Source organism: Diceros bicornis, chromosome 17 (assembly GCF_020826845.1).
Source record: "Diceros bicornis minor isolate mBicDic1 chromosome 17, mDicBic1.mat.cur, whole genome shotgun sequence".
In the NCBI taxonomy this organism is placed as follows: Eukaryota; Metazoa; Chordata; class Mammalia; order Perissodactyla; family Rhinocerotidae; genus Diceros; species Diceros bicornis.
The window spans coordinates 20,242,482-20,269,861 of NC_080756.1; the positions used below are offsets into that span (position 1 = coordinate 20,242,482).

At 36.1% G+C, this 27,380-nt stretch overlaps 1 protein-coding gene across 1 annotated transcript in view; it reads right to left on the reverse strand.

Moving 5' to 3' along the window:
* SPATS2 (spermatogenesis associated serine rich 2) overlaps positions 1–27,380 on the reverse strand; it is a 127,841-nt gene that overhangs the window by 43,869 nt on the left and 56,592 nt on the right. The window contains 1 exon segment of the mRNA XM_058558333.1: positions 18,342–18,609. Within this exon segment, the coding sequence (XP_058414316.1) occupies positions 18,342–18,366 (25 nt within the window). The 5' untranslated portion in view covers positions 18,367–18,609.

Here is a 27,380-nt window from a genome sequence, read left to right on the forward strand (position 1 = left end):
CTATAGCACTGCAAAATCTGTCACTCTCTACTCATTAACCTTCATGCAAATAAGAATTAAATCTGTCAGATTCTTCTTTCTTATACTGACTTACGGATCAATAATCTACTTTGATTATAAATATTTCTATTTCCAAATAGTTGTTACAATTATCACAAGGTGGCCACTATCTTTGAAGTGTTATACTTGTGAAGGTAAGAAACAGGCTACCTAAATAACACATTTATTTAAGCCCATTCTGTCCTAATGAAATATTTTCTTTTAAAAATTTTTTCTTGTGAAACATAACACATTTACAGTGCACACACACATAAAGTATCACAGTTTGATAATTTATCACAAAACAAATACCCAAGCACTACTACCCAGGTTAAGAAACACTGCTAACACCCTATAAGTTCTCCTTACGTTCCCCTCCATCATTATCTCCTCGCGTTTGCCAAAGGTCACCACTCTCCAAACTTCCTTTCTTTATAGTTGATACCACCCAAGCACACATGCCCAAATACTGTGGTCAAGTTTTACTTTTATCTATAAAAGAAATAATTCCGTACATATATTTTATTTTTGGTGCATGGCTTGTTTTGCTCAACACTGTGTTTGTAAAGTTCATGCATGTTCTTGCAAAGAAATGTAGTTGTTCATTTTCCTTGCTGAATAATATTTCATTGTATGATTATGCCATTGTTATTTACCTATTCTGCTAGTGACAGACAACTGGATTACTTCTAGGTTTTGGCTAGTACAAACAATGCTGTTTTGAATATTCTTGTACAAGTCTCCTGTTGTATCTGGGAATGCATTTCTGTTGAGTATACCCAGGAACAGAACTAAGTCATAACATATGTGTATCTTCAACTTTAGTAGATAATGTCAAACAGTTTTTCAGAGTAGCTGTACCAATTTAAACTTCCACTAGCAGTTTTTGCAAGTTTCTATTGCTCCATATACTCACACTCTTGGTACTGTTAATCTTTTGAATTTTAGTATTCTGCTATAAAAGTAGTAGTATCTTAGGGTTTCAGTTTGCATTTTACTCATTTCAAAAGAGACTGAGTGCCTTTACACATGTTATTAGCCATTTTGTTCTCTTTCCTGACATGGCTACTCTTGCCCAGTTTTTGGAGAGAGAATTGTCTTTTTTTTATTGATTTGTAGTAATTCTCTATCATTTAAACATGATGCAAGTTTCTTCTCCCATTCTGTGACTTGCCTTTTTACTCCCTTAACTGTGCCTTTTGATGAACAGAAGTTCTTAATTTTAATGTAATGCTGCATTGACATCAATTCTTTTCCTTTAGGGTTAGTGCTTTTCATATCTATTTAAAAAGTTTTTCCAGGGCCAGCCCCGCGGTGTAGTGGTTGTTTGGCGCGCTCCGCTTCAGCAGCCTGGGTTCACAGGTTTGGATACGAGGCATGGACCTACACCACTAGTCAGCAATGCTGTGGCAGTGACCCACATACAAAAAATAGAGGAAGACTGGCACAGATGTTAGCTCAGGGCTAATCTTCCTCAAGGAAAAGAAAAAAAAAAGAGGAGGATTGGCACAGATGTTAGCTCAGGGCTAATCTTCCTCAAGGAAAAAACAAAGGGGAGGATTGGCAACTGATGTTAACTCAGGGTGAATCTTCCTCACTAAAAAAAAAAAAAAAAAAAAAAAAAACAACAACAAAAAACTGGAAAAAAAAAAAAGTTTTTCCCTGAGATGATGTCAGAAACTCGCTTCAAAAATAATCCACTGAGGGGCCGGCCTCGTGGCTTAGCAGTTAAGTGGGTGCGCTCCACTGCTGGCGGCCCGGGTTCGGATCCCAGGCGTGCACCGACGCACCGCTTCTCCGCCCATGCTGAGGCCGCGTCCCACATACAGCAACTAGAAGGATGTGCAGCTATGACATACAACTATCTACTGGGGCTTTGGGGGAAAAAATAAATAAATAAAATTATAAAACTGCTCTAGAAATGAAGTCTATTAAAACATTTAAAAGTGCTATTTAGAAAAAAAAAAGTCCTTCCTACTCTGAGGTCTTGAAGATATTCTTCTAAATTAACATTTTCAAGCTTTATTGTTTTGCCTTTCACATTTAGATTTATAATCTAAACCTTGGAACTGATTTACAGGTTTGAAGTAAAGTAAGGAACAAGAGTTGTATTTTTTTCCATATGGATTTCCAAACGTCTCAGAACTAACAGAAAAAAAAGACTATCCTTTCCTCAATGCTCTGCAGTGCTACCTTTTAAGTAAATAAAATCTCCATATGTGAATAGACCTGTTTCTGGGCTCTCTGTTTCATTTGTCTATATTTCCATCTTATGGCGATACCATATTGTCTTAATTACTATAGTTTTATGATAATAAGTCTTAATATCTGATACAGTAAGTTCTCTGACCTTGCTATTATCATTTAAGAATTCTTTGGCTATTCTTGGCCCTTTGCATTGTCATATACATTTCAGAATCACTTTGTCAAGTAGCATAAAAAAATAATTTGGGGTTTTTATGGAGACTGTGTTAAATCTATAAATCCATTTGGGAGGACAGTTACCATCAAAATATTGAGTCTTCCAATCCATAAAAATGGCATATCTTTCTATTTAAGTGTTCTTTCATTTCTTTCAATAATACTTCATCACTTTCTGATAGTATAATTACACTGGTTTCACTGAATTTATTTCTATTTCATACTTTTGGTACAATTGTAAATGGCATCTGTTTTTAAATTTCATTTTCTAAACACTTTTATTGCTGATATAAATAGGCGTGATTACTTCTTGTAGAATGATCTTAAATTCAGTAACATTGTTAAAATGACTAATTCTAATAGTTTAGATTCTTTTGGACTTCCTATGTAGGGGATCTACCAAAATCTTATAGCAAACATAAACATAATGATGAAATGCTGAGAGCTTTTTCTTTGAGACCAGCAAACAAGACAAAGATGCTTGCTTCATTACATTTTTTTCTCCCAAGTTTATTAAGGAATAATTGACAAATATAATTGTATATATTTAAAGTATACAACATGGTGATCTGATATACATATACAGTGTGGAATGATTACCAAGATCAAGATAATTAACACATCCATCACCCTCACTTAGTTAATTCTCTTGCTTCATTATTTCTAGTCAACTGGAGGTCCTAGCAACTACAATAAAGCAAGAAAAAGAGAAAATAGTATAAATATTGGAATCCCATTATTCACAGATCATTTTATTTCTTTTCTTCCACATTTTTGGGGGATTTAATTTACTGTTCTTTTCCTAATTTCTTAGGATAGACACTTAGCTCACTGATTTACAGCCTATCTTCTTTTCTAATATATATATACATTTAAAGCTAAAAAAATTCCCTCTGGGCATGGTTTTAGCTGTATCCTACAAGGTTTTATATATAAATTCCTATTATTGTCCTGTTTAAAATATTTTCTAATTTCCATTTGGATTTCTTTTTTGATCCACCTGTTATTTAGAAGTATATTTCTCAATACTCAAACATTTGGAGATTTTCTGATTATCTTTTGGATAACTAGCTTAAACGCACTGTGGTCAAATAACAATCCGTATGATTTTATTTCTCTAAAAATTTTACCAACTTCTTTCACGGCCCAGTACATGGTTAATTTTTTAAAATGTTCTAGATATACTTTCTAGTGTATCTAGTTCTAGATACTCTAGAAAAGTAATAAATATATATATATACACACAGTTGTTGGATATAATGTTCTAAATATGACAATTATGTCAATTTGCTAATCATACCATTCAAATCTTTTATATCTTTATTAATCCCTCATCTGCTTGTTTTATTAGTTACTGAGAGATAACGTGTTAAAATCTCCTACGATTATAGATTTGTGTATTTCTATTTTTAATTCTGTCAATTTTTGTTTTAAAGTTGTTATTAATTTTCCTGTTAAATCAAACCTTTTATCATTATGAAGTGCCCCTCCTTTATCCCTAAACCTGTTTTACTTTGGCTTATACTAATACGTCCATATCCAGAACAGTTTTCTTCCATTTAGTCATTAATTCTTTCTCTTTATTGTGGTAAAAAATGCATAACATGAAATTTACCATCTTAACCATTTCTTCTTTTTTTTTTTTTTTTGAGAGAGAGATCAGCCCTGAGCTAACATCCATGCTAATCCTCCTCTTTTTGCTGAGGAAGACCGGCTCTGAGCTAACATCTATTGCTAATCCTTCTCCTTTTTTTCCCCAAAGCCCCAGTAGATAGTTGTATGTCATAGTTGCACGTCCTTCTAGTTGCTGTATGTGGGACACGGCCCCAGCACGGCCGGAGAAGCGGTGCGTTGGTGCGCGCCCAGGATTGGAACCCGGGCCACCAGCAGCGGAGCACGCGCACTTAACCGCTAAGCCACCGGGCCGGCCCCTTAACCATTTCTAAGTGTACAATTCAGCAGCGTTAGGTATATTCACATTGTTGTGCAACCAATCATCAGAATTTTTTCATCTAGCAAAACTAAAACTCTATATCCATTGAACAACGATATCCCCATATCACCCAACCCCTGGCAACCACCATTCTGCTTTCTGTTTCTATGAATTTGACTACTCTAGATACCTCTTATAAGTGGAATCATACAGTAGCAGAATGTCCTCCAAGATCATCCATGTTGTAGCATGTAACAACTGTTCTTTTAATTTAATGGTTTCCGTGCAGATTATAACATCCTTTCTGAACTTGCAAAATTCTAATATTAATTGGCAGTTTTACCCTCTTCCTTGACAAAGCAAAGGAGCTTATGTCCCTCCTAACTTATGGGGCATTGCCATTGTGTATGTTAATTCTCTCTATATTTTTAAATCCTAATAAAACCTTATTGTTTTAAACAATCAATATTCATTTAGACTTGCCCACGTACTTGTGGTTTTCATCACTATTCATGCCTTCTTGCATCTCTAACCTTTCAACTGGGTCATCTTTCTTCTGTATTCAGAAGACCTTTAGTACCTTCTTCAGTGGCGTTCTGATGGTGTGATGATTTCTGTTTTGGCTTTATTTTTGGTGTTTTGTTGTTGTTTAAAACTGTGTTTATTTCTTCTTCATTCTAGAAAGATATTTTCACTGTATACGATGTATATAGAATTGCAGACTGGCAGTTATATTTATTCAGCCCTTTAAAGACATCATTCCACTGTCTTCCAGCTTCTACTGTTTCTGTTGAGCAGTTAGCTCTAGATCTGACTGATCCTTTCAAGACTGTACATTTTTTTCTCCAGCTGCTTTTAAGATTTTCTGTCTTTGCTCCCTAGAAATTTTACTATGATGTATCTGGGTGTGGATTTCCTTATATTTATTCTGCTTGTGATTTGTTGCATTTCTTGAATCTGTAGCTTAATGGTTTTCATCCATTTTGGAAGGTTACCAACAATATCTTCTCAAATATTCCTCCTTATTCTCTTTCTCTTGGGGCTCCCATTACACATATGACATACCTATCTGTAGCCTCTATGTCTTTTACCCTCTCTCCTATATTTCCTAATCTTTTGAATTTCCATGCATCAATCTAGTTTGTTCTAACTTATACTGCAGTTCACTAATTCTTTTGAGATGTTACTAATCTGTTTTTAAAACCATACATTAAGTTTTTAGTTTCAATTACTGTATTTTTTAGCTCTAAAATATATATTAAAAAAGTTTTCCAGTTCTCTGTTGAATTTCTCCAAATTGCCTTTATTTCCTTGAACCTTTTAAGAATAGTTATTTTAAATCTGTGTCTGACAACTCCAATATTTGGATCTCCTGTGTATTTGTTCTACTATCTATCGTTTCTTGTTCCATATTGTTATTTTTCATCACCTCATGTTTCTGGTTATTTTTTATTGTGTACTAAACAGTCTATCTAAAAAACTGATGGGGCCAGCCCGGTGGTGCAAGCGGTTAACTGTGCACGCTCTGCTGCGTCAGCCCGGGGTTCGCCGGTTCGGATCCTGGGCACGCACCGCTTGTCAAGCCATGCTGTGACGGCGTCCCATATAAAGTGGAGGAAGATGGGCATGGATGTTAGCCCACGGCTAGTCTTCCTCAGCAAAAAGAAGGATCGGCAGATGTTAGCTCAGGGCCGATCTTCCTCACAAAAATAAATTAATTAATTAATTAAATAAATAAAAAACTTATGGTAAAAGTAATTTGTGAGGATTTCCAGAGAGGATTTGTTTGCTTGTACCAGGGCATCCACATTACCTCAAACCAATTTCAGGTCCTGAAATAATTTGAAGCTAAGTTTCAACTCCTACAAAGGTGAGTCTATTTCCATTTCTCTTGACCATTAGGATTCAGCCTCCTGGGGTCCTATCCCGGAGCAAGGGGATCACGAGTACCCTCTCACACCCCAGACTGCCCTCAACATCAATCATTATCCTCTTGGCTCCAGGAATTTGTCACCATTCAGCTTCTCAGATGCTCTGTCCTCTTTGCTTCATCCAAGTAATTGCCTGCCTGTTATCCCTCCTTCAAAATGTTTACCTTCCTGTCTTTGGTCTAATGGATTCTTGCATGTACTAAACAAACCTTTCTGGACTAATTCTGAAAACAATACACTAGAAAAACTTGGGGGAAAATGTTTTGTGGTAGGCACATAAATGAGCATTATGAGAAAAAAAACTTAAACTGGTTCTAAGAATAACTTATTTTTTTAACTTCCCAGGTTGGAAGAATATACCATATTTATTTACCTGTTTCTCACCTTTATATTAGATATTTTATCCCTAAAAGGAAAGGGAAAAGAGAGAAATATGTGGCTAATTATTTCCAGATACTTTTTGTAGAACAATCAGCTAGAGCCTAAAATAAAATTTCCTCTTAATTGAATTTCTAAGAAGAGATGAGGACATTAAAGAAGTATTAAGAGTAGGTAAGTGACTTTTAACAAAAAGAAACATTGTAGAGAGCAATGGACTAAAAAGCCCAAAGACTTGCTTCAGGTCTGTATTAGTTTCCTATGGCTGCTATAACAAATTACCACACACTTTGTGGCTTCAAACACCGGAAATTTCTTCTCTCATAGTTCTGAAGCCCACAAGTCCAAAATCAGTTTCATTGGGCTGAAATCAAGCTACCGGCAAGGCCACACTCCCTCTGCCTCAAGGAGAGAATCTGTTCCTTGTCTTTCCAACATCTGGTGAGTGGGGGCATTTCTTGGCTTGTGGCCGTATCACTCCAATGTCTGCGCTCATGGTAATAATGCCTCTTCTTCTATCTGAAATCTCCTTCTGCCTCCCTCTTATAAGGATACTTGTGATTGCATTTAGGGCTCACCTGATGATCCAGGATAATCTCCCCATCTCAAGAGCCTTAATCACATCTGCAAATTCTTTGCCATATAGGTAACATTCACAGGTTCCAGGGATTAGAGCACAGATATCTTGGGAGGGAGGAGCAGCATTATTCAGCCTACCAGAGGTTCTTAGCTCTGTAGTTAATTAAAATTATAAATTAAAATAATTTGTCTTTAGACAGTCTACAATGTACCAAGGTATTAAGCTAGATGGTGGGAAGACAAACAAGAATAAAACCCAGTTACTATCCTAAAAGGTTCAGAGTCTAATATGAGAAGATAGGCATACAGCGAATGTTTATAGGTATTATCACAGAAATATGCAGCAGATGAAGTGGAAGGCACAAAGAATGAAGAGGTCAGTTAAAGTTTCTTTAAGTTTAAAAATTCTATAACTCTATAAAAACAGTTTGTAGCTCTCGTCTGTAAAAAGAAGTCCTCACATCCAATAGGATAGCTATTTAAATAACAAACAAACAGAAAATAACAAGTGTTGGTGAGGACGTGGATAAACTGGAACTCTTGTGCACTGTTGATGGGAATATATAATGGTGCATCTGCTATGAAAAACAAAATGGCACGGGCCGGCCCTGTGGCTTAGTGGTTAAGTGCACGCGCTCCGCTGCTGGTGGCCCGGGTTGGGATCCCGGGTGTGCACTGACGCACCGCTTCTCCAGCCATGCTGAGGCTGCGTCCCACATACAGCAACTAGAAGGATGTGCAGCTATGACGTACAACTATCTACTGGGGCTTTGGGGGAATAAATAAATAAATAAAATTATTAAAAAAAAAAGAAAAAAAAGAAAAACAAAATGGCAGTTCCTCAAAAATTAAACAGAATGATCATATAGTCCAGCAATTCCACTTCTGTGTATATACCCCCAAAGAACTGAAAGCAGGGATTTCAACAGATATTTGTACACCCATGTTCATTGCAGCAACAGTCAGAAGATGGAAACAACTCAAGTGCCCATGTATGGATGAATAGAAAAACAAAATGTGGTACGTACATGTGTGTGTGTGTGTGTGTGTGTATATATATATATATATACACACACACACACACACACAAAATGGAATATTACTCAGTGCTAAAAAAGAAGAAAATTCCGACACATGCTACAACACGGATGAACTCTGAAGACATTATGCTAAGTGAAATAAGCCAGTCATAAAAGGACAAATACTATATGATTCTACTTTTAAAAATGAGCTAACTGAGAGTAGTCAAATTCACCGAGACAGAAAGTAGGATGGCGGTTGCCAGGGGCTGGGGTAACGGAGAATAGGAAGTTATTGTTTAGTGGATACAGAGTTTCAGTTTTACAAGATGAATAAAGTTGGGGAGGGCAGAGGAGAGGAAGAGAGAAACATTTAGGTAGCTCTATATAAGACAAAAAGTAGCAAAGGAATTAAGTGACAGCACAGTATTACAGAATAGAGAAATATTCATGCATGATCAACTATGAAATTCAAGTCAGCTATTTTAATGCTTCAGAGGTTTAAATATCAAATGTGGAGGTGTTTTGTAGCTGAACAGTCTTACAAATGGGAAAAGAGGAAGAGAGAGAACTAAATTTAAATGCAAGATGAAGTCAACAAAAAAAGGTACACTACTTGTGAGTTTGCTCTTATCATTGTAACTTGATGAATATAGTTAGACATTGATAGGCAAACATAGTTTTTATGTCTAGAAATATATTAGCAAACCTGACTGTGAAAAAGAGTCTTTTGTTCCATCCCTGGAGATAGTGACTCAGAATTTTTTTTTTTAATTTCCAGTATGATTCTGATATAAAGTCAAGTTTGGGAGACAAAGATTACCTGACAAAATCAGGACTTCTAAAACATAAAAAAATTATAATGGTTTGGTCTCATCCTTCTCTAGTCTTTAAAGGCCACTTAGAGAGAAAATTAGGAACAATATAAGATACATTAGTAATTTGTGCGAATCAGAACTAAGCCTATTCCCAACCTCGGGGGCTTTTTTTATCCAGTGCTGGATTCAGAGATCAGTCAGGAAAAGGTAAAAAGTTATGCCTATCTATCCCACCATAAATTCATACCATGAACCTAATAGGTTCTCAAATATTTGCCTAGGGTTCTACTCAAAGGTTCTTGTATCTGTTTCGTGATTTTTGACGTTTGGATGCCTAACAAACAGCACACATAATCCAACAGTAAAGCCCACATGAGATTTTTGGCAGCAACATTTTTTACCTAATTAACTAGTAAGCCACATGAACCAGTAGGCCACTTAAGGTCTTAAAGACCTGCCCACTGTTTAACTCAGTGCTATTTTAACTCAGTGCTATTCAAACTATCTATGATAAATAATTAGTTGTTGTTTTTTTGTTTTAATTTCTAATCCTTTGAGAACCAATGCTCTTATAAAATACAATAAAACTGGGCTTGAGGGGTAGGGTGGCGTGAAGAGGTTGGCAAGTCCTCTCCTTAAAACACAAGTGGTAAACTGAACAAAACCATTAGAAAAAAAAAAAAATTTCAGAGCTCTGGAAATCAACAAAAGACCCACAACAAATTATTGAGAAATTGCTAGAGGCTTAAGTAAGAGCTGGGGAATCTGTAGCCCTCTTGCCTGGGGCTGCTCCCCTTCACCTGTCTCCAGCTCCCTGGAGAACAACAGCTTTACCACGGCAGAAGTAGTCATGAAATCAGCAGTTTTACTGCCAAAGGGGGCTAACTGGAGAGGAGGACAAACCCCCACAGCTCTGTCAGCTAAAGTGGAGAAATCAGTAGGAAATGAGCAGAAAAACTTGCTGCTTTGCTAGCCTGAAGTTGGAGTCTTGGTTGGGTGAGTGGTAAACAAGTAGGAAATTTAACAGGGAAATCCTGGAAATGAAAGCACCATAAAAAAGCTAGATAAGCTCTCTACACATCCCTAGCTAAATGAGAAACCACACACAGGGGAGAGCCAAGAGGTGGCAGAAAGTAAAAGTCAAAGCAAACTTGAGAACTGTCTGAACACTGAATGTGCTCTTGAACCCACAAAGATCAATCAGCAGAGGATAAAAGCTCATGGGTTTGAGATGTTTGAGCACAACCTCAGTCCAAATCATTGGCTGACCACTAAACATTGCAGACAGAGGGACAAACCCTAAAAAGCAAAGCAGAAAAATAAAAATTAGAATTTAAACAATGTGCAGATACATTAGCGACTGTACACCTAGGAGAGGTAGATTCCTCAGTTTAATTCCAGGCTAATTATTTTTAAAATACTCTCAGAAAATTAAATAAGAACTCATAGTTAATATATTATCTAAACTATCCACTTAAAAAAAAAAAGGACTGAAAAAAAAGGAAGAGAGAGAGTGACTCATACATAGGAAAAAAACCAAATACCAGTCAATAGAAACTGACTCTGAAAGGGCTCAGTTAATGGACTTAACAAAGACTTCAAAACAGCTAATAAAAATGTATTCAAAGAATTAAAGGAAAATATGGTCACACTGACTCAACAAGTAGATAATCTCAATAGAGAAAAAGAAACTATAAAAAAGAACTAAAAAGAAATTCTAAGTGAAAATACAATAAGTAAATGAAAAATTCACTAGGTAGACTTAATAGTAGATCTGAGATGGCAGAAGAAAGCATCAGTGAACTTGAAATCAAGCCTACCAATATACATATCACAGGATTCCCAGCAAGAGAGAAGAGAGAGAAAAGAGCAGGAAAAAAAATTTTGATGAAATAATGGGCAACATTTGATGCAATTCCCAAGAAATCTATACCAAGTTACATCATAATCGAACGGCTAAAGACAAAGAGAAAATCTTGACAGCAACAAAACAAAAATGACTCATCACAAACAGGGTAACAACAATACGACCTATTCAGTGGAATGGCATATTCTGTGCTGAAAGAAAAAAAACTGTCAAAGAAGAATTCTCTATCCAGCAAAACTATCCTTCAAAAATGAAGGTGAGGGGCCGGCCCAGTGGCACAGCGGTTAAGTTTGTGTGCTCCGCTTCGGTAGCCCGGGCTTCACAGGTTCTGATCCCAGGAGTGGACCTACGCACAGCTCGCTCATCAAGCAATGCTGTGTCAGGTGTCCTACATATAAAGTAGAGGAAGATGGGCAGGGATGTTAGCCCAGGGCCAATCTTCCTCAGTAAAAAGAGGAGGATTGGCAATGGATGTTAGTTCAGGGCTAATCTTCCTCACCAAAAAAAAAAAAAAAAAGAAGAAGATGAAATAAAGACATTCCAGATTTAAAAAATAAAAACTTTAAGAATCTATTCCTGTCAGACCTGCCCTACAAGAAAAACTAAAGCAAATCTTTCAGGCTGAAAGGAAATAAACCCAGACTGTAATTCAAACACAGAGGAAGGAATTAAGAATACTCAAAATGGTAAATATTTGAGTAAATATAAAAGACTATATATGTATATTTTTTCTCTTTTCTTCTCCAAATTTCTTCAAAAAGCATAATATTGTTTAAAGCAATAATTGTAACACCATCTCGTTGGGGTTATATTATACATCGATGTAATATATGTGAAAATAATAGTACAAAAGAGGGGGAGAGGAAATGAGGCTATACTGGAACAAAGTTACCATATTTTACCAGAATTAAGTCAGTACTAGCCTTAAGTAGCATGTGCTAACTTAAAGATGCATATTGCAATTCTAGAGCAACCACTAATAAAATAACTATTTAAAAACAGCTTGAAAGAAATCAGAGGAATTAAAACAATACACTAAAAATATATGTCTAGGGGCCGGCTCGGTGGCGCAAGCGGTTAGGTGCACGCGCTCCGCTGCGGCGGCCCGAGGTTCACCGGTTGGGATCCCGGGCACACACTGACGCACTGCTTGTCAAGCCATGCTGTGGCGGTGTCCCATATAAAGTAGAGGAAGATGGACACGGATGTTAGCTCAGGGCCAGTCTTCCTCAGAAAAACGAGGAGGATTGGCATCAGATGTTAGCTCAGGGCTGATCTTCCTCACAAAAATACATAAATAAATAAAAATATATGTTTAACACAAAAGAAGGCAATAAAGAATAACAGAGGAACCAAAAAAATGAGACACATAGAAAACAGCAAATGGCAGACATAAACCCAATCATATTGATAATTACATTAAATATGAATGGATTAAATGGTCAAAAGGTAGAGCTGTTAGAGTGGATAAAAAAGAAAGATGCAACTATATGGTGTCTACAAGAGGCAGCCCTTAGATTCAAAATACAAATAGATTGAAAGTAAAAGGATGAAAAATATTCCCTGTAAACGGTAACTATAAGAGGACTGGAATAGCTATATTACTGTCAGAAAAATTAAAACTTTAAAGACAAGAAATATTACTAGAGACAAAGAAGAACATTTCTTAATGATAAGAAAATCAATATATCAGCAAGATATAGCAATTATAAATGTATATACAGTTAATAACAGAGGCCCCAAATATGTGAATTAAAAACTGAAAGAATAGAAAGCAAAAATACACAACTGAACAATTATAGCTGAAGATTTCAATACTTTTCTATTAGTAAATGACAGAACTAAACAGAAATTAGTAAGGATATAGATGACTTGAACATCATGATCACCCATCTTAATCTACTGACATACACAGAACACTCCACCCAACAACACATCAATATGCATTCTTTTTAAGCATACACGGCACATTCTCCAGGACAAATCATATACTAGACAAACACATCATAAGAACAGAAAACTACAGACCAATATCCCTCATGAATATAGGTTTAAAAATTTGTAACAAAATATTAGCAAACAGAAACCAGTAATATAAAAAAAGGATTATACATCATGACCAAGTGGGATTTACACCAGGAATGCAGAATTGGTTTAACATCTGAAAATTAATTAATATAATACTCTATTATTAATAAAGGACAAAACCACACAATCATATCAATAGATCAGGGTTTCATAACTTCAGCAGTACTGACATTTTGGGCCAGGCAATTCTTTGTTGTGGAGGACTGTCCTGTGCACTGTAGGATGTTTACAGCATCCTGGACCTATACCCACCAGATACCAATAGCACCCTGGCCCTAAGTTGTGACAACCAAAAATGTCTCCAGACATTGCCAAATAACCCTCAGGGGGCAAAATCATTCCCGTTTGAGAAACTGAAATAGATGCAGAAAAAAACATTTGACAAAACCCCAACATCCATTCATGTAAAAACTCAGCAAAATAGGAATAGAAAATTCCTCAAACTAATAAAGGGCATCTAGGAAAAACCTACAGCTAACATCATATTTAATGGTGAAATACTAAATGCTCCTCCCCAAGATTGAGAACAAGGCAAAAGACACCTGCTCTCACACTTCTTTGCAACAATGTAATGGAGGTTCAAGCCAAAGCAAAAGGCAAGAAAAAAGAAATTACAGTCGCCCAGAATGGAAGAGAAGAGGAAAACCAACTTTATTCATAGAGGACATGATCTTGTATACTGAAAATCTAAGTTATCTAACAAAAAAACTACTTGAACTAATAAGTGAATTTAACAATGATGAAAACCAAATGTCCTATTTACAACAGTATCAAGAAGAATAAATTACTGAGGAATAAACTTAACAAAGAAACTGCAAGACCTGTGCACTTAAATCTGTAAAACATTGCTGAAATTAAGATCTAAATAAATGTAGAGATATAGTAAGTTCATGGACTGGAAGATTCAATACTGTAAAGATGACAGTTCTCCACAAATTGATCTACTGATTTAATGCAATCACTATCAGATTCCAAGCAGATATTTTTGTATGAATTGGCAAGCTGATTCTAAAATTTACATGGAAATGTAAAGGTATCAGGATAGCCAATAAAGTTTTTGGAGGAAAAAAAGTTGGAGGATGCACCCTACCTTACTTATTATACTATATTTTTAAAAACAGATAAACTGGGCTTCATCAAAATTAAAAACTTTCACTCTCTAAAAGACACAATTAAGAAAATGAAAAGATAAGGCCACAGACTGGGAGAATATATTTGCAAATCATGTACCTGATAAAGGACTTGTATCCACAATATATAAAGAATTCTTATAACTCAATAATAAGACCAACAACACAATTAAAAAATGAGTAAAGAATCTGAATAGACATTTCACCAAAAAAGATACACAAATGGCTAATAATCATATGAGAAGATAGTCAACATTAGTCATTAAGAAAGTACAAATCAAAACCACAATGAGATACCATTACACACCTAGTAAAATAGCTATAATAAAAAAGACTGACCATACCAAGTGTTGGCGAGGATATGGCGCATCCAAAACCCACATATATTGCTGGTGGGAATGTAAAATGGTACAGCCACTTTGGAAAACAGTTTGGCAGTTTCTCAGAAAGTTTAACAATTCAACTCCTAGGTATTTTCCCAAGAGAAACGTGAACATATGTGCACACAAGGACTTGTAAGCAAATGTTCATAATATATAATTATTCATAATAGCCAAAGCCAGAAATAATCAAAATGAATAATCAGCTGCTGAATGGATAAACAAAATGTGATAGAAACTGTGATACTGTAATATAATAAGAAATGTGTATTTTGGTCTTCATCCCCAGCTCTTGGCTAGAGCGCCTAAAATCTTTGTAATTTCCTAAGCGATAAAGGTGCTAGGAGCATCTTTTGTTGTAATATGTGGTTTTTGACCCCAGTTCCTGACATAGAGTTCCTAAATCCCTTGGAATTTCCTGAGTGATAGGAGCGTCTTTGGCTAATGAAGCAACTTGGTGGGCTCCTGGATAGTTTCAGGATGGGGACTGGTCACCAGAAAGTCAAGCCATGATTAGAAGCTTGGAACTTTCAGCCCCAACCCCATCCTCCAAGGAGGGGAGACGAGCCAGAGATAAGAGTTATTACTTGATCATGCCTACATGATAAAGCCTCAAGGTTCAGAGAGCTTCTGGGATGGTGAACACATCCATGTGCTGGGAGGGTGGCATACCCCAACTTCATGGGGACAGAAGCTCCTGTGCTTGGGACCCTTCCAGATCTCACCCTATATACCTCTCCATCTGGCTGTTCATCTGTATCCTTTATCATATCCTTTATTATATAATAAAGCAGTAAATGTAAGTGTTTCCCTGAGTTTTGTGAGTGTTACAAATAATTGAACCTGAGGAAGGGGTCGTGGAAACGGCCCATTTGCCGCCATGTCAGACAGAAGTGTGGATAACCTGGGGACCCACTACTTGATACTGGCGTCTGAAGTGGGGGCAGTCTTTTGGGACTGAGGCCTTAACCTATGGTGTCTGATGCTACGTCTGGGCACACAGTGTCAGAATTGAGTTGAACTGTAGGACTCTCAGCTGGTATCAGCGACTTAGCTGGTGTGGGAAAAACATTCACACATCTGGTCACAGAACGTTATGACTGGTAGAGCGCAAAAGAAACAGAGTTTCCTTTTTATAACCTTAGTACTACTCAGTAATAAAAAGGAGCAAAGTACTGATACATTCAACAACATTGGTGAACATCAAAAACAATGCACTACCTAAAAGAAGGCAGACACAAAAACTATATTGTATTAATCTGTTTATATGAAATTTCTAGAAAAGGCAAAACCAAAGAGACAAAAAGTAGACCAGTGTTTGCCTGGGGCTGGAGTTGGGAGCAGAAATTGATTGTAAACAGGTAAGAGAAAACTTATTGGGGTGAGGAAAGCGTTTTAAAACAAGATTGTGATGTTGGTTGCAAAACTGCATAAATTTACTGAAGATAATCAAAGGGTACATTTATAATAGGCAAATTTTATGGTATTTAAATTAAACCTCAAGAAAACTATTTTGAAAAGGGCTTGGATGTTTCAGCACTGTCAAATTGCTATAAAAGTGTTTCTAAACACTCTCCATTTCTAAATATTTCTCCAGTCACAGACAGGCACTGGTCCATGGATCACACTCGAAGAAGCACTGATCTAACTGACTTGTGCAAGGTGTTGGCTAAACGGCTTGGAGCAATCAACAGTTGTAATTGAAATTGACCTTAATATAATTTAAGCCATTCAAGTTTAACTCCACTAAATATTTCATTAAATAAGACATTCACAAGTATTACTGACACAAGGAAAATATGGAATCATGGTCTACTGTGGAATAAAAACTAAACTTATTACAAAATGACACCTTATAAATGACTTGTCACTAGAAAACAAAAGCTACGATAGTACCTCTCCTTTTAATGTATTATAACTAAGTTGAAAAAATCAGTATAATTATTCGTACTAATGAAACCCATAACAATGAAATTTTAAATATATAAATGAATAAAGATAGAATTTTATAAGCATTTTGTACTTCTTTGGTCCAAATATCAGGCACGATTATATGTACAGATTTGTTTCAGAGAAAATCCTAACAACATATAAGCTTTTATTTCCAACTAGGTGTAAATTGAGGCTATATTCAATCAAAATTTGTTAGCACTTAATGCCTATGATATAGTCTAAAATTTCAATTCATTTTATAGTAATTAGATACCGGGCCGGCCCCGCGGCTTAGCGGTTAAGTGCGCGCGGTCCGCTGCTGGCGGCCCGGGTTCGGATCCCGGGCGTGCAGCGACGCACCACTTGTCGGGCCATGCTGAGGCCGCGTCCCACGTACAGCAACTGGAAGGATGTGCAACTATGACATACAACTATCTACTGGGGCTTTGGGGGGAAAAAATAAATAAATAAAATTTATAGTAATTAGATACCAATTACGAAAAGCAGTAATACTTTTTTACAGCTCTGGCAAAACACAGACATGATATAAGAATCTAGTTTTAAAAAGGTCAAAGCAATCTGCTTATAAATGCTAAACTTTTCAGATGAAATTATTTTATTTTAAAGCCTGGAATTCTATTTTTACTGTAGTATTTCTCATTTGCAAGAGGAAAACAGATACTCAATGTTTCAGGTATAACTGGGAAAAAAGCAAACAATTACGATGATTAAGAAGAAACAAACTTGGGTTATAAAAACTTTTCAGTTGATAAATCTCATTGCATAGAACAGTTCAACTTCTTTAGTAATCTAACCATTCCTTAGAACTCAGATTTTCTTTATATAGATATACTAAACAATGAGACTACAGCTTTTAAAACCACAAGCAGCTCTGGTATATTATTTTCTTATAATGGTATATTATTTTCTTATAATGAGGTTTTTGAAGTGCCAAGTCAAAATTAAGCTTAAAAGCATTTCCTTCATATTAAACACAGGAGACCTGGATCTATAGTTTTGTTTTGAAGTAAAGAACATTAACTTTAAATTGAAAATTAAATTGAATGACAGGGAAAACCCATGATAGCTATGGTCATTTTTTTAACAAATATATTCCAGTCATGGATGTATAATAGTTCTAGCACTATATTTATCCCTTTGCAGTTTTGCAGCTATTCTAGGAAAGTTGAAAAAGTGAGATCATAGAATCTTTGTTGTCCTTCCCCTCCTTATAACTATTCTTGATATTTTTTGACTCTTTGCTCCCTATATTTTACTTTAGACAAGAAGCAAGAGTAATAATCCCGGAAGGAAAGCTAAATAAAGAATCAAAAACTGGAAGCACTTACTCTTGCTTCATTTCCTGTCTCCAATGAAAGGTCAATTCATAGGACAGAGAACATCCTGCAGTTAAGTTATCTCCTCCACTCCCCCTAACATATGTTTACTCCCCAGAAAGTACATTTTCAAGATGCATTTGGCTTTCTTATAAGTATATTCCAATTTAATAGGTTTATAAGAGTATAAAAGCAATTGTTATATGAATTAATTCCCAAACTAGTAACACACAAAGCTATAATCTAATATCCACAAATACTTGGTTAAAGAGACAAAAGATAAACTTGTGACTGTTCTGTACTCTTCTAAAATTAACTGCAGTCATGACAAAAAGATAAGTTATAACTATCAGCAGTAGTGCATTGGGTGAGGGAAAGTATAACCATTCAAAACACATTCAGAGAACATTTTTTAAATATGTAGATATAAATGGTGATCACTACTCCACAACCATGCTTTTAACAATTTATACCTACATGTAATCTTACCCTTCTGGTTCTGTTTCCTAGACATTGCAGTTTCTTTGATCTCAAAAAATACAAAAGAAAAGTATTCTTTTGCGTTATCCGGGTCTGACTGTAGTTATCTCTGATTTAAAAGCAGGCAACAGAAGTCTATAGTTCGAGGTGGTAAATACAAAATCCTGGTTACTTGAAACTCTGCTCACTAGCTGTTGATCTCCTTTCCTTCTCTTGTATCAACTTCTTGTCAGGAAATATCATTGCAGACATTCATGTCTCTTTTTCCAGGGAGATGCTGGAGGGAAAAACACACACACATTCACTATTACAGTAATAGCTACCTGAACAAAATTTCTAAGAGATATCCACAGGTTTTACTTTGTATTTTTTCTAAACAAAACTAGCTATTAAAAGAAAAGTACTCTGGAAAGAATGTAGCTGTAAAAAGCAATCTTTTTCTCCTTAAGAAACTTTAACCATAAAATCAAACCATCTTTTTATTTTTAGTTCAGAAAGCATGTTTTCTTAGTCTTATCTTTTGTACCTATTCTAAATATCTTATCCCCATCTCTGCTTCACAAACTAAAATATTACCTCTTATCACTCCCTAAGATCTTTCTCACCACCTGCTTTTCCTGCCCAAATCAAGGGTCTTTTAAGGAAAACTGAAACATCAAAATTTGAATTAGTCAATACTGCAGGAAGCTTCTATAAGTTGTAAAGATACAAATACTACTTTTTACATATTACTAAACTTTTAAAAATACATGCCCAAGATTTCAGGGTAGAGAAAGCATGATGAGGATCACAGAACTGTTATACCTGAACACCTGACAGGGAAAATATTTTACAAAACACAACCAAAGAAGGAAATGAGAGTAACCTTATACAAAATACTTCCCAAAGTGGAAGGAGGAGAATGAAGAAATGAGTAGATAGCCCTGGGAAAGTTAAAAAAAAAAAAAAAAAAAATCCACCAAGAGTTAGAGCCTCCATGGATATAGAGACTGGACTGGTGGTTGCCTGAGGCAGGGGGTGGGCGAAATGGGTAAAAAGGGTCAAAAGGTTCAAAGGTTCAAATTTCCAGTTGTAAAATGAGTAAGTCATGAGGATGTAATATATGGCATGGTGACTATAGTTAATAATACTGTTTTGCATATTTGAAAGTAGCTAGGTGAGTGTATTTTGAAAGTTTTCATCACAAGAAAAAAAATTTTGTATGGTGACAGATGTTAACTGGATTTATGGTGGTGATCATTTTAGAATATATACAAATATCGAATCATTACGTTGTATATTTGAAAATAATATAATGTTATGTCAATTACACCTCAATAAAAAGAAGTAAGAGCCTCTACAAAACAATATGGAACCTCAGGAAAGACAGGCTGAACCTCCGGGCTTACTATCTTCCATTCTGCCAATTGGGAGAACCAGCCAAAGTCCATGGAAATACATGGAATTTACCACTGGATAGAGAGGGCCTGATGGAAAACATTTTATGAGAGTTTAGAAGAAAGAACAGAATTCAGATCTACGAAAAAGGATTAAACTCGTCAATGTCAAGCTCTTCTCTACCCTCACATCCTTAGCTTAAAGAAAAGATGATGAAAGCAATGATCAACAACTAACCATAGTTGATGACAAGATTGGGTGGGGATAGGCCCCAAATAAGGTGGGAAACATATCCCGGCTATTTCATCTATACTCTGAAACTACAAACAAAAGGTGTAAACACAGCTGGTGAAGAAGATAAATAAAAATGACACAGCAACTGTCAAATCTCCTATAACAAAAGAGAGAGACAATAAGAAAGAAGAAATTACCGTGCAGCAGATGAAGAACTCAATCTGGAAAACATAATCCCCAAAACCAAAAGCAGATTCTCCCTTGAATATTTATTTGAGTACTTCAAATAAGAATTTGGATCCAATAAAATAAGAGCTACAAAATAAATGATAAAAACAGAATGAAAAGAAAGCAGAAACTTAAAAACAGAATAGATATAGATGAAAAAACTGAGCAGATGGGCCAGCCCTGGTGGCCTACTGGTTAAGTTTGACATGCTCTGCTTCAGTGGCGTGGGTTTGGTTCCTAGGCACGGACCTACACCACTCGTCTAACAGTGGCCATGCTGTGATGGTGGCTCACATGCAAGGTAGAGGAAGATTAGTGACAGATGTTAGCTCAGGGCGCATCTTCCTCAGCCAAAAAAAAAAAAAAAAAAAAAAAAACCTGAGAGGATATTAGCAGCTACATACCAGGGAGAAAGATACCACAGATTTAATCCAGGCAAGTTGCTTAAAAAAACAACAACAATAACAAAGCAACAACAACCCTTAGAAGGAGGAAAAAATCAGAATCCAAAGTTGCTACAATATATTATCTAAAACGTTTAGTCTCAACAAAAATTTATGAGACATGAAAAGATGCAGGAAAGAATGACCCAAACTCAGGAGGGAAAAAAACCTCACAGAATTGAAAACGTCCCTGAGTAGGTCTAAATGCCAGACTTAGCAAACAAATACTTCAAATTGCTTTAAAGGACTAAAGAAAAATATGAGGACAATGCCTCAAACAAATAGAAAATCTCAACAAAAAGATAGAAATCATAAAAAGAGCTAAATAGAAATCCTAGAATTGAATACTGAAATAGAAGGAAAAATATCAAAAAATTTGAAGACGGGCCAGCCCAGTGGCGCAGCGGTTAAGTGTGCACGCTCCACTTCGGCGGCCCGAAGGTTCGCAGGTTCGGATCCGGGGCGCACACGGACACACCACTTGTCAAGCCATGCTGTGGTGGCGTCCCTTATAAACTAGAGGAAGATGGGCATGGATGTTAGCCCAGGGCGGGTCTTCCTCGGAAAAAAGAGAAGGACTGGCATGGATGTTAGCTCAGGGCTAATCTTCGTCACAAAAAAAAAAAAACAAAAAACTTGAAGAAGAGTAATAGAAATTATCTAACCTAAGAGAGAAAAGAATAAAAAAACAAAACAGAGCCTCAGCGACCTAAGGAACAACGTCAAGTGTACCAACATACATGAATTAAGAGTTCCAGAAGTGGAGAGAGAGAAAGGACAGAAATAATGACCAAAAACGATACAAACTGATATTTTTTAAAAATTGATCTACATAGTCAAGAAGCTCAATGAATCACAACTACAATAAACACAAAGAGATCGATACCTAGACATACAGTAAAACTGATGGAAGCCCAAAACAGAAAATCTTGAAAGCAGCAAAAAAACCCCACAACTCATCATTTATAGGGAAGCAACAATATAACTACTGACTAACTTCTCATCAGGAACAAAGGAGGCCAGAAGGCAGTGAAATGACATATTCAAAATGCTGAAAGAAAAAATTGTCAACCAAGAATTCTATATCCAGCAAATCTTTCAAAAATGAAGTGAAATAAAGACATTCCCAATGACTTAGAGAATCCATTGCTAGCAAATCTGATTTGCAAGAAATAATAAAGAAAGTCTTTTAGACTGAAAGGAAATGACACCAGATGGTAACTTGAATCTACACAAAGAAATGAAATGAAAAGCACTGGAAAAAGTAAATATATGGATAAATTTAAAGGGTTGTATAAATATAAATTTTTTACTTTCTTCTCTTAAATTCTTTAAAAGACAAGATTGTTTTAAGCAGTAATAATAATACTGTATTGTTGGGTTTATAACAAATATAGATGTAATACATATGACAACAATCGCACAAAGGAGGGGGAAAGAAAAGTTATCTAATAGAATTAAATTAGTTTCATTCTAAACTACTTTAGAATGAATCTAAGGTAGACTGTGATAAGTTAAGACGCATTTTATAATGTCCAGAGCAAGCACTAAGAAAATAACTCACTATCTGGAATCTTTTGCATTTTAAATTATCTGGTAATTAAATTATTACCAGATTATTTCCACCTTGCCACTTGGCAGGTAGGCCACTGTTTCTTTTCACAGCATTAATGAACCCATTCACTTTTTCTCCATGTAATTAAAACTGTGAGTTACAGATCACATTCTTAAAGTGGCTTAGCATACAGCCAACTCATGATTTATTAAATAAAATATTTGACATCAGATATTTCTCTTTGAAAAACAATGTTGAGTTTCTACTGAGTTTTCCTCCTATTGTTGTGAGAGTAGTGACTTTGTTCTTTTTATTTTTTTATTTTTTAAAGATTTTATTTATTTATTTTTCCCCCCAAAGCCCCAGTAGATAGTTGTATGTCATAGCTGCACATCCTTCTAGTTGTGTATGTGGGACGCGGCCTGAGCATGGCCAGAGAAGCGGTGCGTCAGTGCGCGTCCGGGATCTGAACCCGGGCTGCCAGCAGCGGAGTGCGTGCACTTAACTGCTAAGCCACGGGGCCGGCCCTCTTTTTATTTTTTTGGAGAAGAAATACAGACTCATAAAGGTTATACAGCGTCCAGGGTGGTGTTTCATTCTTAATGTTCTTAAGGTCTGGAGACTTAAAGGGCAGCTGATATTAAAAAAAAAGAAAAAGAAAAAGAAAATTACTCAAAAAATAGTAAAAACAAACAAAAGACAACAGCACAGTGAAATAATTAAAATCATACACTAAAAAAATTTCCATTTAACACAAAATAAGGCAGTTAGGGAGGAACAAGGAAACAGAAAAGACATGAGACATACAAAAAACAAATACCAAAACAGCAGAGGTAAATCTAACTATATAAAAATTACACTAAATATGAATGGATTAAAGACTCCACTCAAAAAAACCAGAAATTGTCATACTGAAAGGAAAAGAAAGACACAACTATATGCTGTCTACGTGAGACACACTGTAGATTCACAAACAAAGAGACTGAAAGTAAAAGGATGGAAAAAGGTGTATCAAGCAAATAGTAACAGTAAGAGAGCTTAACGTCAGACAAAACAGACTTCAAGACAAAAAACAGGGCCCGCCCTGTGGCTTAGCAGTTAAGGGCGCACTCCGCTACTGGCAGCCCAGGTTCGGATCCCGGGCGCGCACCAACACACCACTTCTCCGGCCATGCTGAGGCCGCATCCCACATACAGCAACTAGAAGCATGTGCAACTAAGACATACAACTATTTACTGGGGCTTTGGGGAAAAAAAAGGAGGAGGATTGGCAATAGACGTTAGCTCAGAGCCGGTCTTCCTCAGCAAAAAGAGGAGGATTAGCACGGGTGTTAGCTCAGGGCTGATCTTCCTCACAAAAAAAAAAAAAAAAAGACAAAAAATATTACCAGAGACAGAGATATATCATTAGCATAAAAAGGTGATGACATCAGGAACATATAACAATTATAAATGTATACTGACCTAACAAAAGAGACCTAAAATACATGGAGCAAAAATAGACAGAACTGAAAGAACAGACAATTCAACAATAATAGTTGAAGACTTCAATACTCGACTCTCAATAATCGATTAAAAACCCAGACAGAAAACAAGAAGAATACTCTATCCAACAAGAAAAGAATACACATTGTTTTCAAACACACATGGAACATTCTCCAGAATAGATCATATACTAGGTCAAAGGTCAGCAAAGTATGGCCCAAGGGCCAAATCTGGCCCCACTGTCTGTTTTTATAAATAGTTTTATTCTAACACAGCCATGCTCATTGGTTTATGTATTGCATATGGCTCCTTTTGCACTACAACAGCAGAGATGAGTAGCTGCAACAGACCATATGGCCCATAAAGCCTAAAATATTTACTATATGGCTCTTTACAGAAAAGGTTTGTCAAATCCTGTGACAAGCCACAAGAAATCTTTAACACATTTAAAAGGACTGAAATAATAGAAAATAGGTTCTCTAGCAACAGAATTAGATTAAAAATCTAGAGCAGAAAGAAGTCTAGGAAATCTCCAAATATTTCAAAATTAAACTGCATACTTCTAAGTAATCCATAGACCAAAGAATAAAATTGTAAATGAAATTAGAAAATATTTTGAACTGAAAGAAAATGAAACCACAACATATCAAAATTTATGGGATTTAAAGCAATGCTTAAAACACCAATAATACAAAAGAAGATCTTAAATCCATAGCTTAAGCTTTCAATTTAAGAAATTAGAAAAAGAGCCAACTAAACCCAAAGCAAGTAGAAGGAGGAAATATTAGTTAGAGCAGAATCAATGAAAGAGAAAAGAGAAACATTAGAGAAAAACAATAAAACCAAAAGTTGATCTTTTAAAAAGATCAACCAAATTGACAAACTTTTAGGTAGATTGGCCAGAATAAAAAAGAGAAGATACAAATTAACAAAATCAGAAATAAAAGAATGGACATCATTACAGACCCTACTAAAATTAAAGGGATTATGAAGAAATACTATGAACAACTTTATGCCAACAAATTTGACAACTTCAATGAAATGGCCAAGCATAAATTACCAAGATTGACTAAAGAAGAAATGGAAAAATCTCAATAGACCTATATCAAATAAAGAAATCGAATTAGTAATTAAAAATCTTTCTACAAAAAAAAGCACAAGGCCAGATAGCTTCTATCAAATAGTTTAAGAAATAACATCAATTCTTCACAAACTCTTTTATAAAACAGAAGAAAGAACACTCCCTAATTAATTCTATGAGGCCTATTAATAGGCAGAATTCTAAAGATATTTCCTCAAGATTCCTGTTCCTTAGTTATTCCATCAAATATAATCTAGGTATTGCTGTGAAGGGACCCTGCAGTTGTAATTAAGGTTACAGATTTTAAAATAAGGAAATGAGCCTGGATTATCTGGCTGGGCCCAAACTAAAAGCATAAGCCCTTAAAAGGGGAGAAATTTCTCTGGGGTTGGAGTTCAGAAAAGATACATCTCAGAAACGTAACAGAAGGGAAAGTCAGGGAGATCTGAAGTGTGAGAAGAACCTGACCTGCCATTACTGACTTTGAAGGGGACCATGAGGCAGGAAATGCAGGTGGCCTCAAGAGCTCAGAATGACCATGGGGTGGGAGTGGGGGTGCCTAGCCAGTAAGGAAACAGGAACTTCAGTCCTACAATCACATGGAATTGAATTCTGCCAACTGCCTGAAAAAAAAAGTCATCTTCTCAGGGAAGCCTTCTCTGACCATCCTAACTAAAACAGCAGCCCCTGACACTCCCATTCCCTTACCCTGTTCTACTTTTTCCCACAGCACTTATTACTACCTAGCATATAAATCATTCTTTTCCCCCAACAGAATGTAAACTTCTTCAAGACAGCAACTTTGACTATCTTGATCATTCTTGTATCTCTGGACCTAGAACTATACCTGGCACATAACAGATATGCAGTAAATCTGTTGGCTGACTGACTGACTGAAGAGTACCCCTGACCATGGCGGTTCATGGGCAAGTCCACTTTGTAATTAACAGTTCATTAAGCTATAGACTTACAATGTGTGCATTTTCCTGTATCATTTATTTATTTATTTTTGTGAGGAGGATCAGCCCTGAGCTAACATCCATGCCAACCCTCCTCTTTTTGCTGAGGAAGACCAGCCCTGAGCTAACATCTATTGCCAATCCTCCTCCTTTTTCTCCCCAAAGCCCCAGTAGATAGTTGTATGTCATAGTTGCCCATCCTTCTAGTTGCTGTATGTGGGACGTGGCCTCAGCATGGCCAGACAAGTGGTGCGTCAGTGCGCGGCCAAGATCCGAACCCGGGCCGCCAGTAGCAGAGCGTGCGCACTTAACCACTAAGCCACGGGGCCAGCCCTCCTATACTATTACATTAAAAAGTTTATTTTAAAAAGAGATTCAACATTATTATTACTCATCAGAGAAATGCAAAATAAAAATTACACACTGGAATGGTTAAAATTAAAAAACAGACAATACTAAGTTTGGTGAGGATATGGACCAACTAGAATTCTCATATATTGCTGGTGGGAAGGAAGAATGGCACAACCACTTTGGAAAACTGTCTGGAATTTGCTAACCAATTTAAATATATGCCTACCCTATGACCTAGCAATTTCACTCCTGGGCATATACCCAAAAGAAATAAGTATATATGTCTACAAACAAGAACATTAACAGCAGCTTTATTCACAATAGCTCCAATCTGGAAAAAGAGAATGGATAAATTGTGGTATAGTAATAAAACAGAATACTACTCAGCAATAAAAAAAAGAATAAACCACTGCTACATACAACAACATAGATATATCTCATAGGCATTATGTTAAGCAAACAAGCAAGACCCAAAGAGTATATGTTGTATGGTTCTATTTATATGAAGCACAAGAACAGGCAAAAATAATAGCCGGTCATAGAAGTCAGAATAATGGTTACCTCTGGAGGGAGGGTGTCCCTTTGGAATGAACATGAGGGAACTTTCTGAGGAGAAAAATGTTTTATATCTTGATCTGGGTGGTACTTACATGGGTGCATACATATGTAAAAATTCATTGAGCTACACTCTTAAGATTTGTGCATTTTACTGTACAAAAATAAAACAAAACTTTTCAAAATTTTTCTGTAAAAACTAGGGGAAAAAACCCAAAGAATACTTTTTTTTAAAATTTTTTGTTTATTGCAGTAACATTGGTTTATAACATTGTATGAATTTCAGGTGTACATCATTATACTTCTATTTCTGCATAGATTACATCATGTTCACCACCCAAATACTAATTACAACCCATCATCACACATGTGCGGAGTTATCCCTTTCACCCTCCTCCCTCCCCCCTTCCCCTCTGGTAACCACCAATCCAATCTCTGTCTCTATGTGTTTGTTTATTGTTGTTATTATCTACTACTTAATGAAGGAAATCATACGGTATTTGACCTTCTCCCTCTGACTTATTTCACTTTGCATAATACCCTCAATGCCCATCCATGTTGTCACAAATGGCTGGATTTCATCGTTTCTTATGGCTGAGTAGTATTCCATCGTGTATATATACCACATCTTCTTTATCCATTCGTCCCTTGATGGGCACTTAGGTTGCTGCCAAGTCTTGGCTATTGTGAATAACACTGCAATGAACACAGGGGTGCATGTATCTTTATGCACTTGTGTTTTCAAGTTCTTTGGATAAATACCCAGCAGTGGGATAGCTG